Genomic DNA, 15,105 nt, shown 5'->3' on the forward strand with positions numbered 1-15,105 from the left:
GGAGGTTGCATCCATAGTCCTCAAGGTACGCTGGCCGCCTACGTGTGCGTTGCGGCCTGGGCTGTTCCCTAGTCAGGGGTTCTGGTTCTGGCTCGTGTTCCAAGGCTGCTGGTTGTGATGGGGCTGTTTGGTCTGGCGCAACCAGCTCGTTCTGTCGTGGCTCTGGTTCCGGTGCCCTTTCGGCCTCGCGGGTCCTCTCAGTATTTACTGATTCTGCCTCCCCTGCCGGCCCCTCCTGCTCTACGGGTCTCAATGCCCCACTGTTTCCTTGGGACTCCTCTGACCTGTCCTCCTGGTTTTCTCCTGGGAATCGTCGCCGTAGCTGGTTGCAGTGGTGGCGCCAGCATTGCCCCCCCTCTGTTAGCACCTCGTATGACACGGGGCCAGTCACCCTGGTGACTGTGGCGGGTACCCATGCCGGGCCTTTGCGTACACTGGATCCTGGACCACAAAAGTCCGGGCATTCCTGCCTTCACCCACCACTACCTCATCCTGAGCTCTGTCGGGGTGGAGGCGGTCCAGTCTGATTGCGAGGCGCCGGCCCATTAGTAGTTCAGCGGGGCTCCGGCCAGTCGTTGAGCTGGGGGTGCTGTGCTGTGCTAGAAGGAATGTGGCAAGGCGGTACTCCCAGTCCCCTTGCGTCATGCGGCGTAGGGTGTCCTTGGTGGTCCGCACCATGCACTCTGCTTGGCCATTGGTGGCAGGATGGAATGGTGCTGAGCGGATGTGGCGGATGGCATTCTGCGCTGTGAAGGTCTGGAATTCTTCTGACGTAAATGCGGTTCCGTTGTCTGAGACGAGAGTGTCAGGGAGTCCATGGGTTGCAAACAGCCTGTGTAGTACCCGGATGGCTGCGCACGTAGAAGTGGATGGTACCAGTGCGACTTCCAGCCATTTGGTGTAGGAGTCCACCACTATGAAGAATGTTTTCCCCAGGAAGGGGCCTGCAAAGTCCATGTGCAGGCGTGACCATGGTGCTCGGGTGGACTCCCAGGACTGCACTGGGGACCTTGGGGGATCTGGGCAGGATTCTTGGCAGGCCTGGCAGTGTTTGACCCAGGTCTCTATCTCTCCGTCAATCCCTGGCCACCATACATAACTCCTGGCAAGGGCCTTCATTCTCACTACCCCTGGCTCTGTCTCATGTAGAGCTGCAAGGACCCTTTTGCGAAGGGGCTCTGGAACGACGACCCTGCTTCCCCATAACAGGCACCCCTTGTGGGCCGACAGTTCATGTTTACGGGTTGTGTAGCCAGCGAATTCTGGTCCGGGGCTGCTGCTGGGCCACCCCCTCCATACCCAGTCCAGGACCCGGGAGATGACCCTATCTTTCTTGGAATGGTGTGCAACTTCTTGTGCCTGAATAGGGCGGTCGGGAAGCAGCTCTAGGCTCATAACCTCTTGTGCGGGTGCTGGGTCGGGGCCTGTTTCTGGTAGTGGTAACCTGCTGAGGGCGTCTGCGTGGCCCATCGCTTTCCCAGGGCGGTGAATCAGTGCATACTGGTAGCCGGCAAGGAAAATTGACCACCTGAGGACGCGAGGAGACAGCACTTGGGGGGTCTGCTTTTCGGGGGCAAACAAACCGAGCAATGGCTTGTGATCAGTCACCACGGTAAAGGGCTGCCCGTAAAGAAATCATGGAATTTTTTTGCTCCCTTCACGATTGCCAGACCTTCCTTGTCGATTTGCGAGTAGTTCCGCTCAGTTGCGGTGAGTGTCTGGGAAAAGTATGCCACTGGCACCTCTCTTCCATCTGGGAGTTGGTGTCCAAGGACAGCGCCGATGCCGTAGGGTGAGGCGTCGCATGCTAGCACCACCGGCAGCCTCTCGTCGAAGTGTACCAAGACCGAGTTTGAGACGAACAAGTCCTTGACTGCCTGGAATGCGGCCTCCTGGCACTGGCCCCACACCCAAGGGGCCCGCTTGTCCAGGAGTCTGTGTAGGGGCTCTGCTACTGCTGCCTTATGGGGAAGGAAGGCATGGTAAAAGTTCAATAGCCCCAAGAAGGCCTGAAGTTCAGTCTTGCCCTTGGGCGCTGGGGCATCACAAATGGCCCGTACCTTGTCCCCAGTCGGGTGGACCCCTTCTGCATCCACCATAAATCCCAGAAAGTCCACCTGAGGCACTCCTAGTAGACACTTTTCCCGCTTCACCTTGAGACCCGCCATCTGGAAACGGTGCAGAACGGTGCGAAGGCGGTCCTCAAACTCCTCTGCCGTGGGCCCGGCAATCAACACATCATCGAAGAAGGGGGTGACGCCAGGAATCCCTTTAAGCAGCGAGTTCATTAGATTCTGGAATATGCCTGGTGCCACGCTGACACCGAATTGCAGCCGCTTTACCTTGAACGCTCCCCTGTGCGTCACAATCGTCTGTGCCTCTGCTGTGGCTTCATCTACTGGCAGCTGTTGATAGGCTTGGGCCAAGTCCAGCTTGCCAATTTTTTTTGACCCAGCCAGGGTGGCGAGGACATGGCTGACCACTGGCACTGGGTATGCGTGGGCCATGAGGGCCTTGTTTATGGTACATTTGTAGTCTGAGCAGATGCGGACCGAACCATTAGGCTTGACGGGTGTGACGATCGGGGTTTCCCAGGTGGCATTAGGCACAGGCTCCAGCACTCCTTGCTCCACGAGCCAGTCCAATTCCTCGTCTATACGGGGTTTCAGGGCGAACGGGACCCGGCGGGCCTTGAGCCTGACAGGTCGTACTGCGGGGTCCAGCTGTAGGGCAATGGGGGGGCCCGTATACTGTCCCAATTTCCCATCGAAAACTGCCAGAAACTCCTTGCATATGGCGTCTACATCCACTTGTAAGCTAGTGCGGTTCACCCCGGTGACGGCTAGCCCCAGTGGTCCAAACCATGCCAATCCTAGTAAGCTAACGTAGGAGCCCTTGACCACGAGCAAGTCCAGTTGCCACGTCCGCCCTCAATATTGCACCCTGAAGGTCCCCACCCCCATTGTGGGGACCTTACGTTTCTGGAAGTCCCGGAGGGTGAATGGGGCCGGCCTGAGTTTGGGACCCCCACTAGGGCATAGTTTCCTTAAAGTCTGTGCCGAGATTATGGATAGGGTTGAACCTGTGTCCAGCTCCATGCGGCACGGGGCCCCCTCTATCTGTACCTCTACATAAATTTTCTCTATGTTGGGGGCAACTGGTAGTATTATGGAATGCATTCTGATAGAGGATAGAGGGTTGGAGACGTGAGATCAGGTTGGAGAAGTAAGATCAGGAGGAGGAGGAGGAGGCTGCCCTAGAGTCTCCTCAGAGTAGGTAAAAGAGTAGAGCAGAGACTTAATGCCAGCCAGCAGGAGGTGGAGCAACCGGTGGAGGATATCCTGCTGGCGTTGACAGCATCATCCAGTGGGTCCACGTACCTCATCGGGAAAGGACTGAGCCGGGAGGGCTCTCACTGAGCTACTGTGTAAATACTCAATAAATCTAAGAGTAATAAACCTGTCAGCTTCCTGTGTCTTGGTGTGAGAGACACATCATAATCCTGACAAAAAACAAGAGTAAGAAGACTTTGTCCACCACAGGAGGCTCTTTGGAGGAAAGATGGGATAAAAATGTAACAATGACCTTCAGAACAGGTCATCGAGAGCCCACCAAAGGGAACAGAGGAGAACAAAATAATCTTCTCAAGAAGGGAATTCCCCCAATTGCTAGCCATTCATTATCAATTCACCCCCTTCCGCAGTGTATCTTCCTTGATATGAGATAGGGAACATCAAATTACAGAACAAAACATAAGTATAACAAGAAGAGAGACTAGACTGGAAAACTGACAGCAGCCTTGATGATCTTGCTATCCTAACTATGTCTAGTTTTCCAAAGTATTATGGAGAATGTTTCTAACTGCTAAGCAATGAACACGGGAAAGTAACTTATTGCTCACTTGCTGCCTTCTCCTTGTCTCCTCTTCAGGGGCTCGCATTTGTTTGGGAATGCAGCTGGCAAAGATCGAAATATTCATCTTCCTGACCAGCTTGCTGAGGGCATTCAGCTTCCAGCTGCCAGAAGGAGTCAAAGAACTCAATCAAGAGGCTATGATAGGGATTATAGAAGATCCCCATCCTTATAAACTCTGTGCAGTTCCCCGTTGCAACACATAAGAAAACAGGAAAATATTAGGGGCTGCAGCTATGCTTCCTCCACTTGGCGACCCCTTGGCCACTCTTGACACACGAACCCCCTAGAATTTCCCCTTCCCTTCCCATCTTGTTATGTACTGAGCTGAATCCTAGAACAAGAGGATCCAGAATGCAGCAGTCTGATTGGTCCGCAGGAGCCACCCAATCCAGCTCCTGGTGGAAGTGAATCAGCAACCCGATTGGCCTGCATTTCTGAAGCCACTTATTTTCTGCAACTCTGCTTTGCATCCATTTTCCACTTCACCCCATCTCCTCCTTTTCTTCAGGCCCTTTCATGTCCCTGCTTTCATCTTCATCCCTATCCCTATCCCAGGCCTCCTACTACTTCCTTTTTGACAACTTCCTTTGCAACCCCATTCTTACTCTCGCTCCCATTTCCCCACCCCCTGCCCCCAATTTCCTCAAATCTCCCTTACACACACATGTTCCCACACATCCTCCTCTCTCCCCCTTCTGCAGCCCCCTTTCAACACACCCCTTGCTGTGTTATTGTATGTTTAAGATGAGTAGACTCCTAAGAGCAAGGCTATCAGCATCTCCAGTTGAAGAAGGTTAAATTCCTTTGATGGATACTGTACATGTATGCTTGTTAATAAAATATCTCTTCTAAATCACTACATTGAACCTGGAACTCCATGTTGAGGACAAGATATAGTGTCAGGAGTGAAAAGAGGTTGTGTGGAGGCACTATGGAATATTTGAAAGCTTCACATCTTTTATCACAGTTAAGGAATGGAAGAGGGAGAAGTTTAAAACAGACATTCCCCTGACTTCCACTATCCTTTCCTTCAATGGAAGAAGTTTGAGTAAAATGGAGACGGATGAAAACAGATAAGTGGGGCTTTAAACTCCAGCAGAGCCTAGAATAGTGAATGGGTGGAGGAACACTAGCCTTTGCTAGTGAAATGAACCATTGAAGTGTCAGAGTCGTTTAGTCAGGGTTAGTCTTGTATGCCTCTTGATGAAGTCCGTTCCTTGATGAAACCGTACCCATGAAACAGGGGACAACAAGCTAGCCACCCGTTGGAGGACAGACGAGGACACCTGAGAGACTTTGCACTATCACTTTACACTATATCAATATTGCAAGTCAAACTCTGCACCTTCAGAGCTGATTGTTTGGATAATAAGCCATAGATCATGCATTCAAGTAGATACTTCCATACATGTTTTATATGATTTCAGTCTATTTGTTGATATAAATAATTTCTAGTTTAGAAGAGTTTGGATTTGATATCCTGCTTTATCACCACCCGAAGGAGTCTCAAACGGCTAACATTCTCCTTTCCTTTCCTCCCCCACAACAAACACTCTGTGAGGTGAGTGGGGCTGAGAGACTTCAGAGAAGTGTGACTAGCCCAAGGTCACCCAGCAGCTGCATGTGGAGGAGCGGAGACGCGAACCCGGTTCCCCAGATTACGAGTCTACCACTCTTAACCACTACACCACACTGGCTAGTTTAAATATTTTCATAATATTCTCATAGTTCATATTGTAGTGTCTTTCACGGTTTCGTGTAATTTATATTGGATTCTTGACCTGGCAACAGTTAAATTGTGGAGCAAATGAATTTGCCCTGGGCTGAATGAAGCTTGCTGCTTGCAGTTGGCAAAGCACATTTGCAAAGCAACTTTCTCATGTACACTTTATCATGGCAAGACATTGTCATGTCTCCTGTTTCATAATTTTGGGGCTTAAAAAAATAAAAGTGTAAAACAGTTTGCTTTTCTGACACTCTCTGCAACAACATTGTCTCTTTCACATGGGGTCTTCATGGACAACAAGCTTAACATGTGTCAGCAGTGTGATGCAGCAACAAAAAAGCTAATGCTGTTCTAGGCAGCATCAACAAAAAAACAATGGTACCTTGCGTTACATATGCTTCAGGTTACATACGCTTCAGGTTACAGACTCCGCTAACCCAGAAATAACGCTTCAGGTTAAGAACTTTGCTTCAGGATAAGAACAGAAATCGTGCTCTGGTGGCGCAGCGGTGGCGGGAGGTCCCATTAGCTAAAGTGGTGCTTCAGGTTAAGAACAGTTTCAGGTTAAGAACGGACCTCCGGAATGAATTAAGTATGTAACCAGAGGTACCACTGTCCAGATCAAGGGAAGAAATAGTTTTTTTCCTGGGACTCAGCTACATTTGTAAAGATAAAGTTCTTTCTATGCATTATAACACTATGACACTAGATGGCGTAGTGGAGTGCCATTTTTCACCAAAGGAATTTCCCTGTATGAAGTTTACAATGCAATTCACTGGGACTCAGGTGAATGCCATGACCGAGCACCAAATGTAGAGACCCACTGGGGTCAGCACAGCATGCAGGCAGTTCTGATCATACATTGCTTTCACAGAGTGATTACAGTACTAATATTTCTGCTCTAAGTCAGTTTCTATAATAATAATAATAATTGTTGTGTATTAAATAAGATATTCTGTCAGCCGGGTAAAGTAATGTTATTGGTCAATTTGAAGAGTACAATCACAATCCACAGCCTGATTGGGTCCCGCCGGAAAGTTTGAATATTATTGGTTCCCACTAAGATGTATCTTTTCCCTCTGTCCCAATGTGTCTATAAATAGAGCTTTCCCTACCCCCTATTCCCCAGTCTTGTCCAATCCTTATAATATAGAGCTGTTCACTAAGAAGTGTTACTGGACTTATTGCTACCAGAACCCACGACACAACATACTGGCGACGAAGGTGGGATTGAATTAGGCCGTCTGAGGGTTGTCAACCCTAGCGACCTGATTCTGGCGACAAGACTCCCTGTGACTGACAGGACAGATCAGTCCACTAAGATGGCTGCGTCACGGTTCATGGAACCATTTCATCCTGGAGCAACTGAGGCGTGGGATGCTTACCTCGAGCGTTTTGAATTCAGCGTGGCTGCAAAAGGGGTCACTGACGAGGATAAGAAGAAGGCGTTGTTCCTGAGTTGCTGCGGGGCAGAGACCTTTGAGTTGGCTCGGGCACTTCTGGCCCCCACAACACTGCGGGAGGCGTCGTTCGCGAGTATTACGGAACACCTCTCGAAACACCTTAATCCTACAGCATCTAAGATGACATGGCGCATCGAATTCCATAAGAGACATCAACGACCTGGAGAGACGGTAGCAGTTTTTCTCACCGAATTAAGGAAGCTGGCGAGACACTGCAAGTTCGCCAACTTGGAAGAGGCCCTGCTGGATCGGTTTGTGTGCGGTCTTCACAGCAGCAAGGGCCGCAGGCGGATTGCAGCAAAACAAGACATGGATCTCACGACAGCGCTCCGAGAGGCCATTGCGACAGAAAGCGCTGAGAGAGAGGAGCAAAACCCGGGCCAGCGAGCCGAAAAGAGAGCTGGAGAGTCAACCCACACCGTGGACGACCAGGATGTCAGCTCCAACCAAAGCCCGGTGCGGAGAATAGAGATGGTGCGACAGGAGAGCACAGCAAATAAAGATCGTCGGGGGGTATGCCCTGGCTGCGGCGGATCACATGAGAGAAGAAAGTGCCGGTTCCGAGAAGCAACATGTCATGCTTGTGGGAAAACGGGGCACATAGCAAGGGTCTGCAAGTCGATTGGCACATCGGGGTCCGCGAAACCAAGAGGTCAGAGGACATCCACAGCGACGCACCAACTCGACGATTGCAACTACCTCACGCAAATCGAGGGCAAAACTGTGCCCTTTCCAGCCCAAGGGAAACCAACTGTGCGGGTCCTAATAGAAGGGAAGCCGTGTAACATGGAGGTGGATTCCGGATCCGGATTCTCCATAGTCTCTGAGGACACGGTCAGATCGTTATTCCCTAGAGGTAAGCTTCCGAGATTGGAGCCCTTCCCGGCTACTCTACAATCCTATTCCGCCGGCCGCATAGACATTATGGGTATGTGCGCAGTTAACGTACAGTTCCGCGAGAGGGAGGCCGTATTAAAGCTTGTGATCGCAAAAGGGAAGCACACTAGCCTGCTGGGTACGGACTGGTTCCCGGCCTTAGGGTTGGGAATCTCAGGGCTCAACACGGTCCAGATAGCTTCCGAGACATTTGACACCCTGTACATGGAATTTGGGGAGCTATTTAATGGAGAGTTAGGATGTTATAAAGGGCCTCAATTGACTTAGAACTGGACCCGGGGGTTGCGCCAATCCGCCTTAAACCCAGGCGGGTTCCATTTGCCCTACAGCCTAAAATAGAGACTGAATTGGAGAAGCTAATACAGCAAGGGGTGCTTTCACCAGTGGACTCTGCTAAATGGGAAACACCCATTGTCACACCCCTGAAGGCTAATGGGGAAATACGAATTTGTGCGGATTACAAATGTACGATTAATAAGGCCATCAGGGGCAACTCTTATCCAATTCCAGTAGTGTCCCAACTATTAGCGAAGCTGGCTGGGGGCAAGGTGTTTGCAAAGATTGACTTGGCACAGGCATACCAGCAGCTTCCAGTGACTCCAGCGTCCGCAGAAATCCAGACAATTGTGACGCACAAGGGCGCCTTTAAGGTGAATAGGCTACAGTTTGGAGTCTGCGTGGCACCTGGCATATTTCAAAGTCTTATGGAGCGCCTGTTACGGGGCCTGCCAGGCGTCCTTCCGTATTTTGATGATGTGTTAATCGCGGGCAAGGATGCTCAAGAGCTACTGGGACGCATCCAGACAGTCCTATGCAAATTCAGGGATGCGGGGTTAAAACTAAAAAAAGAGAAATGTAGTTTTGGGGTAGCAGCTGTGAACTTGAATTGATACAGAATTGATGCTGCTGGCATCCACCCCATGGAAGACAAGGTTAAGGCTATCGCCGCAGCACCGACACCTAGTAACAAGGCTGAGCTGCAGTCCTTCTTGGGCCTCGTCAATTTCTATCACGCCTTTGTGCCACACAAGGCATCGATAGCCGAACCATTGCATCGGCTACTACAAAAGAAGTGTGCATGGCGTTGGGGGCAACCGCAACAGAGAGCTTTTGAAACGCTGCGGGGCGTGCTGTCAAAGGAAAGTACACTTGCCCACTACGATGCTGCTAAACCATTGGTGCTGGCGTGTGATGCCTCACAATATGGCGTGGGGGCTGTCTTGAGTCACAGGGAGGCGGACGGGTCGGAGCGTCCAATCTCATTCTATTCCAGAACCTTGAGCCCCACAGAGCAGAACTACGCCCAGATTGATAAGGAGGCACTGGCTATAGTCACAGGAATCAAGAAGTTCCATGACTACGTGTACGGCCGCCCTTTCACAATTCAAACGGACCACAAGCCTTTGCTGGGTCTGTTCAGCCCGCATAAACAAATGCCTCAAATTTTGTCTCCACGTATGCTCCGATGGTCCATCTTTTTGAATGGATTTCAATACGAACTGTGTCATGTGAAGGGTAAGCTGTTGTGCCATGCGGATGCGCTGAGTCGTCTACCACTACCTGGAGCAGCTGACTACGACCCAGCTCCGGCCGAGCACGTCATGATGATGGAGACACTTCCCGGACCACCCGTGACTGCCGTCGAAATCGCTGCGAGAACAAAAAGGGACCCTGTCCTCGCCCGTGTCCTTGTGTGGGTGGGGAGGGGATGGCCAAGTGGGACTCAGGAAGAGAAATTTCATGGCAAGACAAAATGAGCTGTCCCTCCATTGTGGGATGTAAACACAGAGCAGCCAAACACAACACTCCTAGAGAGGACATGAAGGTAACTCAGTCCTCCAGGCTTAACTTCCTGTTTACCTGGACTGAGTTACAGGAACCAGAAGTAGGTGTGGTCTTACCTGGGAACAACATCCCAAAGATCACTCTCCTTTTTTGCCTCATCCTTTGAAGAAGCAGCATGCTCTCTCTCAGCCTGCAGCTGAGAGAAGCAGAGGTGAAGCCTGTTCCCTCATGGAAGCAGCTTCACTGCATGTAAATACATTTATCTAAGTTTGTCTGCCTCCTTGAAGCATGTACTGTAACTCTTGGATGTCTGTAAGTAAACTCCTTTTAAATCTAATAATCAGTGCTGTCTTGTATCTTTACTTTTAAGAGGGAACAAGGGGAATATACCAGGAATATAGCTGGCTTAAGCAAGCCTATGCAAACGTTTTCTGCTGTGTTTTAAAAGGGAATGTAAACTCTGCTAAGTTTGGAGCTTGCTCACACAAGCTGGGATTGAGATATATAAATAATATATACTCATCCACACTCCTAAACATTCCCACATCCATAAGGGTTGCATATTGTGGGGCGATAGGGTGGTTATTCCAAGGTCTCTACAGAATGAGGTGTTAGACACATTACACATGGGTCATCCGGGCATGGTTCAGATGAAATCTTTAGCCAGGTGCTATGTGTGGTGGCCAGGCATGGACAAGGACATTGAACAATGGGTGCGCACCTGTCGAGCGTGCCAGGAGGTGCACCCAGAAATGCCCAGGGCACCAGTGCATTGGTGGGAGTGGGCCAAGAACCCGTGGAGCCGGCTCCATGTAGATTTTGCAGGGCCGTATCAGGGAAAGGTGTTCTTAATCGTAGTAGACGCCTACTCGAAATGGCTGGAGGTCTCAATTGTTCCTAACATGTCCTCAGCTGCTGTAATCAGGCCCCTTCGCATTTTGTTTGCAACGCATGGGTTACCCGAGACCATTGTATCAGACAACGGGGCGGCTTTTGTGTCCCAAGAGTTCAGGGCATTCCTGGCCGATAACTTCATTAGAGGGGTAACTTCAGCTCCCTTTCATCCATCCTCGAACGGACAAGCCAAACGGATGGTGCGCACAGCCAAGGGTGCAATAGGGGATTGTTCTGCTCGCATTGCGAGGATGTTGTTCCTGCAGCACACAACGGCGTGTGCATCTACAGGCAAGTCCCCAGCTGAGTTATTAATGGGGAGGAGGTTAGCCACAATCCTAGACTACGTCCACCCTGACAAGGTGCCGGGCCGCGATGCAAGAGAGCCACCGGCTGCCGAGGTTGATAGAACCCGATACCTGACAACAGAGGATTTGGTTTGGGTCCGGAACTATGCAAGGGGACCAGCATGGGTGCCGGGGGTGGTTACCCGACCCAGTGGGCCAGTGTCATATTTTGTGACGTTAGAGGATGGCAGAGTAATGCGCCGCCACATTGACCAGCTAAGGCGCCGGGTTCCAAGCAGGGTAAGCCCGAGTGGGGAGGAGCCGCGCACAACTATGCCGGCGTTCAGTGAATCGCAGCAGTCTGGCCAGGATGGCTCCGGGCCACAGGTGGTGGAGGGCTCAGAGAGTCAAGAAGCTGAGATCACCACTGATGAATCAAACCCGGTGACAACTAGTCAGCCTAGGGAGTCAGCTAGTGACACAGTTCCAGCTGAGGTACCCGATGTTATTGGGGAGAGAAGTCTGACCACGGATAGTCCAAGGAGTGACACACCGGGGGTTAGGCGATCCGGTAGGATTCGAAGACCTCCGCAACACTTGAAAGATTACGTGTATAGTATCAACTGGGTGTGGGGGAGTGTTGTGTATTAAATAAGATATTCTGTCAGCCGGGTAAAGTAATGTTATTGGTCATTTTGAAGAGTACAATCACAATCCACAGCCTGATTGGGTCCCGCCGGAAAGTTTGAATATTATTGGTTCCCGCTAAAATGTATCTTTTCCCTCTGTCCCAATGTGTCTATAAATAGAGCTTTCCCTACCCCCTATTCCCCAGTCTTGTCCAATCCTTTTAATAAAGAGCTGTTCACTAAGAAGTGTTACTGGACTTATTGCTACCAGAACCCACGACACAATAATAATAATAATAATAATAATAATAATAATAATAATAATAATAATAATAATAATAATAATAATTTTATTTGTATACCGCCTTTCTATCTTACTATACTGAAGGCGGTTTACAATCAGAAGAAACAAAAAATGTGCATCTTATAACAATCTAATGCAATACAAAAATGTGATAATAAAACAAAACTTTAAAATAAGCAACCTACATCAAAAAGTAAGAATCAACCATTTTTAGAGTAATATAAAATAATATCAACATATAAAAGTTAAACAGTAATCCACTCAACATTTACAATAAACAATGTCTAATCTAATCAATAAAACAATGGCAAGCCACAGTACATGAAATAATACAATACAAATTAAGAAGCAAAGACTAGAGGGTGGAGCAAGGCAGGTGGAAGAAGGCCTTGCCTCATGGAGTCTCTCCCCTCACAGTTCTTCCTTCAGGAAGAGCTCCCTTATGAAGAGTCCCAGGGCCAGGGGTGGAGCAAGGCAGGTGGAAGGAGGCCTTGCCTGATGGAGTCTCTCTGAGAAGCACTGTCCTTGTACTTCTCTACAGCTTGTACTCTAACATGGAGTCAGAGGCACTTTCCATCCACAACCCATCCCAAAAGAACCAGATCTACAAGGATTAAGAGGAACTGTGCCAACCCATCCCAAGAACCAGATTTACAAGGATTAATAAGACCTATGCCATTCAAGAAAGCCTGTATCTGGCCCACACTACCAAATCAACATGGTAAATTAGAATCTGATCTATAATATGCAAGGCCAAAATGGAGGGGGTGCAATAATAATAATCAAAATATCTTTCAAACGCAGAAGTCCCACCCCACAAAGAAGTAGTAACCATAGTAAGAATTAGTACAATCTCTGTTTCTCATTGGATCAAGACTGCTTCCTTCACCCTTCCCCTCCACTGCAGGAGGAAGAAGAGCCTCTCAGCCTTCTCCACCCCTGATGGTCAACATTATTCATTCATTCAATTTCTATACCACCCTATACCCAAAGGTCTCAGGGCAGTTCACATAAAATATCAAATACATAAAATGAAAACAAAACCAACAACCCAATTAACCCCCCCCCCCGCAAGAGCCAGCATTTTTTTAAAGGGTATAAGATGTAGATCAAGTCAGTCAAAGGCCTGGTTGAAAAGGAATGTTTTTGCCTGGCGCCTAAAGGTGTATAGTGAACATGAGTGGAGAAGGTTCCTCAAAATATTTTATTTGGGGGGTCCAATGGAAGTTGGCACCTATGCTTCTTACCCATCATTTCTCTAAACTATTTTAATATTTACAAACCTTTTTTTCCATGTTTAGCGATAGAAGCCTTAACAAACAAGGAAGATTCAGAATCTTGGTGTAAATCAGGAATAAAAGGAGAACTAATTTTTATAAGGAGTGAAATTATTCAGGGGTGTTACTCTTCCACTTCGAACAAGGAATCACATGTGGAATTTTGAATAAGGAGGGAATAAATGAATTACCGGTACCATAGTGAATTTAGTGAGGTGGGAACCATGCATTTGAGTCAGTCCCCACTCTCCCAGATGAGTCCCCTCCAAAGAGGCAGGAGGGAGGGAGGGACAATGTACACATGCACACTTTGCTTTTCCTAAGAGTCTGGGTAAAAGTTGGATCCAGTACATATAGATCAGAAAGAGGAAGGTGGAAATACTATCACTCTTTCAAATTCCTCCTTCAGCTCTATGCACTTTTCAAGGGAGAAAAGAGACGAGGGAGGCAGCAAGAGGGAGGAGGACTTCCAGGATCAGACACTTGATGCCTTTCAGCACCCAATACTGGGGAGCAATAGTGGGTGAGTTCTATAGTCCTGCCTGAGAGCTTCCCATGGGCATTTGCACTAGTGAGGATTGTGGTGTTAATCTGGCAAGGCTTTTCTCATATTCATTTTTATTACATGAACATTTGGTACAAAATAATTTCCCAAATATTTGTGTCACAAAATCAGTCTTAAGATAGCCTGGATTCTCATTGCAATTCATATAAATCAGACATGTCCAACTGGTAGATCCCCTGCTGAACCTGGTCGATCACAGGATCAATCAAAGTGAGCAATGAATGTCCGTATCCTCCCCAAAAGCCTGGTCAATCAACCCCCCAAAAAGCTTGACAACTCCGGGCAATCCTTCCCATCCACCCACCCACCCCACACACGCTCCTCCTCCCTCCAATGACAGTTTTCTATACTGGGAGTAGATCACAGTCTCTTGGGAGTTCGATGTGCCCGATATAAACCACACTCCCTCTCATCTGTGTGACTCATATAAGTATGATTATAGTGTTTGATTGTATTATGTTCCAAGGGTACTTGCAAATGATGTCACAACCCTCATTGCTTATTTGTTTTTAATAACTGAGCATGTAAAAACAGAGAGTACTGCTGATGTCTCTGAGGAAAGCAAAAAGACCTTAGAGAAAGAGAGTTGAACCTGACCAGGCAACCTAGAGAGGATAAAGGACAAAGAGACAGCAAGAGAAGGATGGAGATGTGGGCATTTTTCATTGCTCTGCTGGTGGTTCTTCTGATTCTGCACTACCTGAAACTGCTCTGGTCACACAGGCATTACCCTCCAGGACCTCTCCAGCTTCCTCTCGTTGGAGCCATGTGGAAGCTTGAATTGAAGATTCATGAAAATACTCTCCTTCAGGTACTTATTGTTTAGTAATAACTCAGTCTGATTTCAGCAATTGTTTTATCTATTTTCCCAACAATTGAGATATTTCAGCTTAAAAAATAGCATGGGTTAAAATGGTAAATGCCATAAGCCTCCATTGTCAGAAGCTATAAGCAATACAAATAATAGTAATAATTTAAATAATATTAATATTGAAAAGCACAAAACCATATAAAAGTTGAAAATACACATTAAAAATTAGTGATCAAAATATTTGTTGTATACTGTTAAACCGAGGAAGGAGGACAGAACACCCTCAAAAGAAGAATGCTTTATGAAAATCTTGGAATATGCAGAGATGGCAAAAATTGATAAAAGATACCAATTTAGAATCCTTTAAAAATTTATTTCCCATATGCAAAGACCACAGTGGGGTTTGAAGTGTAAAAAACAACAGAATATATTAAGAAACATTATTATTACAAAAAAAGACTGACTACATAGATCCTCAGCATTCATTCATGGCAGCCTCTCAGCAGGTACTAACCTTCATGTGCTATTCAATTTCTTAAGCCTGGGGACATT

General features: G+C 48.1%; 1 protein-coding gene across 1 annotated transcript in view; it reads left to right on the plus strand.

Moving 5' to 3' along the window:
- Positions 1 to 14,299: 14,299 nt before the first annotated feature.
- Positions 14,300 to 15,105, plus strand: part of LOC117047551 (cytochrome P450 2J6-like) — a 55,953-nt gene continuing 55,147 nt past the window's right edge. The window contains exon 1 of the mRNA XM_033150827.1: positions 14,300 to 14,553. Coding sequence (XP_033006718.1) covers positions 14,386 to 14,553 — 168 coding nt within the window. The 5' untranslated portion in view covers positions 14,300 to 14,385. The remainder of the gene's footprint in view (positions 14,554 to 15,105) is intronic.

The sequence above is a fragment of the Lacerta agilis genome, chromosome 5 (genome assembly GCF_009819535.1).
Source record: "Lacerta agilis isolate rLacAgi1 chromosome 5, rLacAgi1.pri, whole genome shotgun sequence".
In the NCBI taxonomy this organism is placed as follows: Eukaryota; Metazoa; Chordata; class Lepidosauria; order Squamata; family Lacertidae; genus Lacerta; species Lacerta agilis.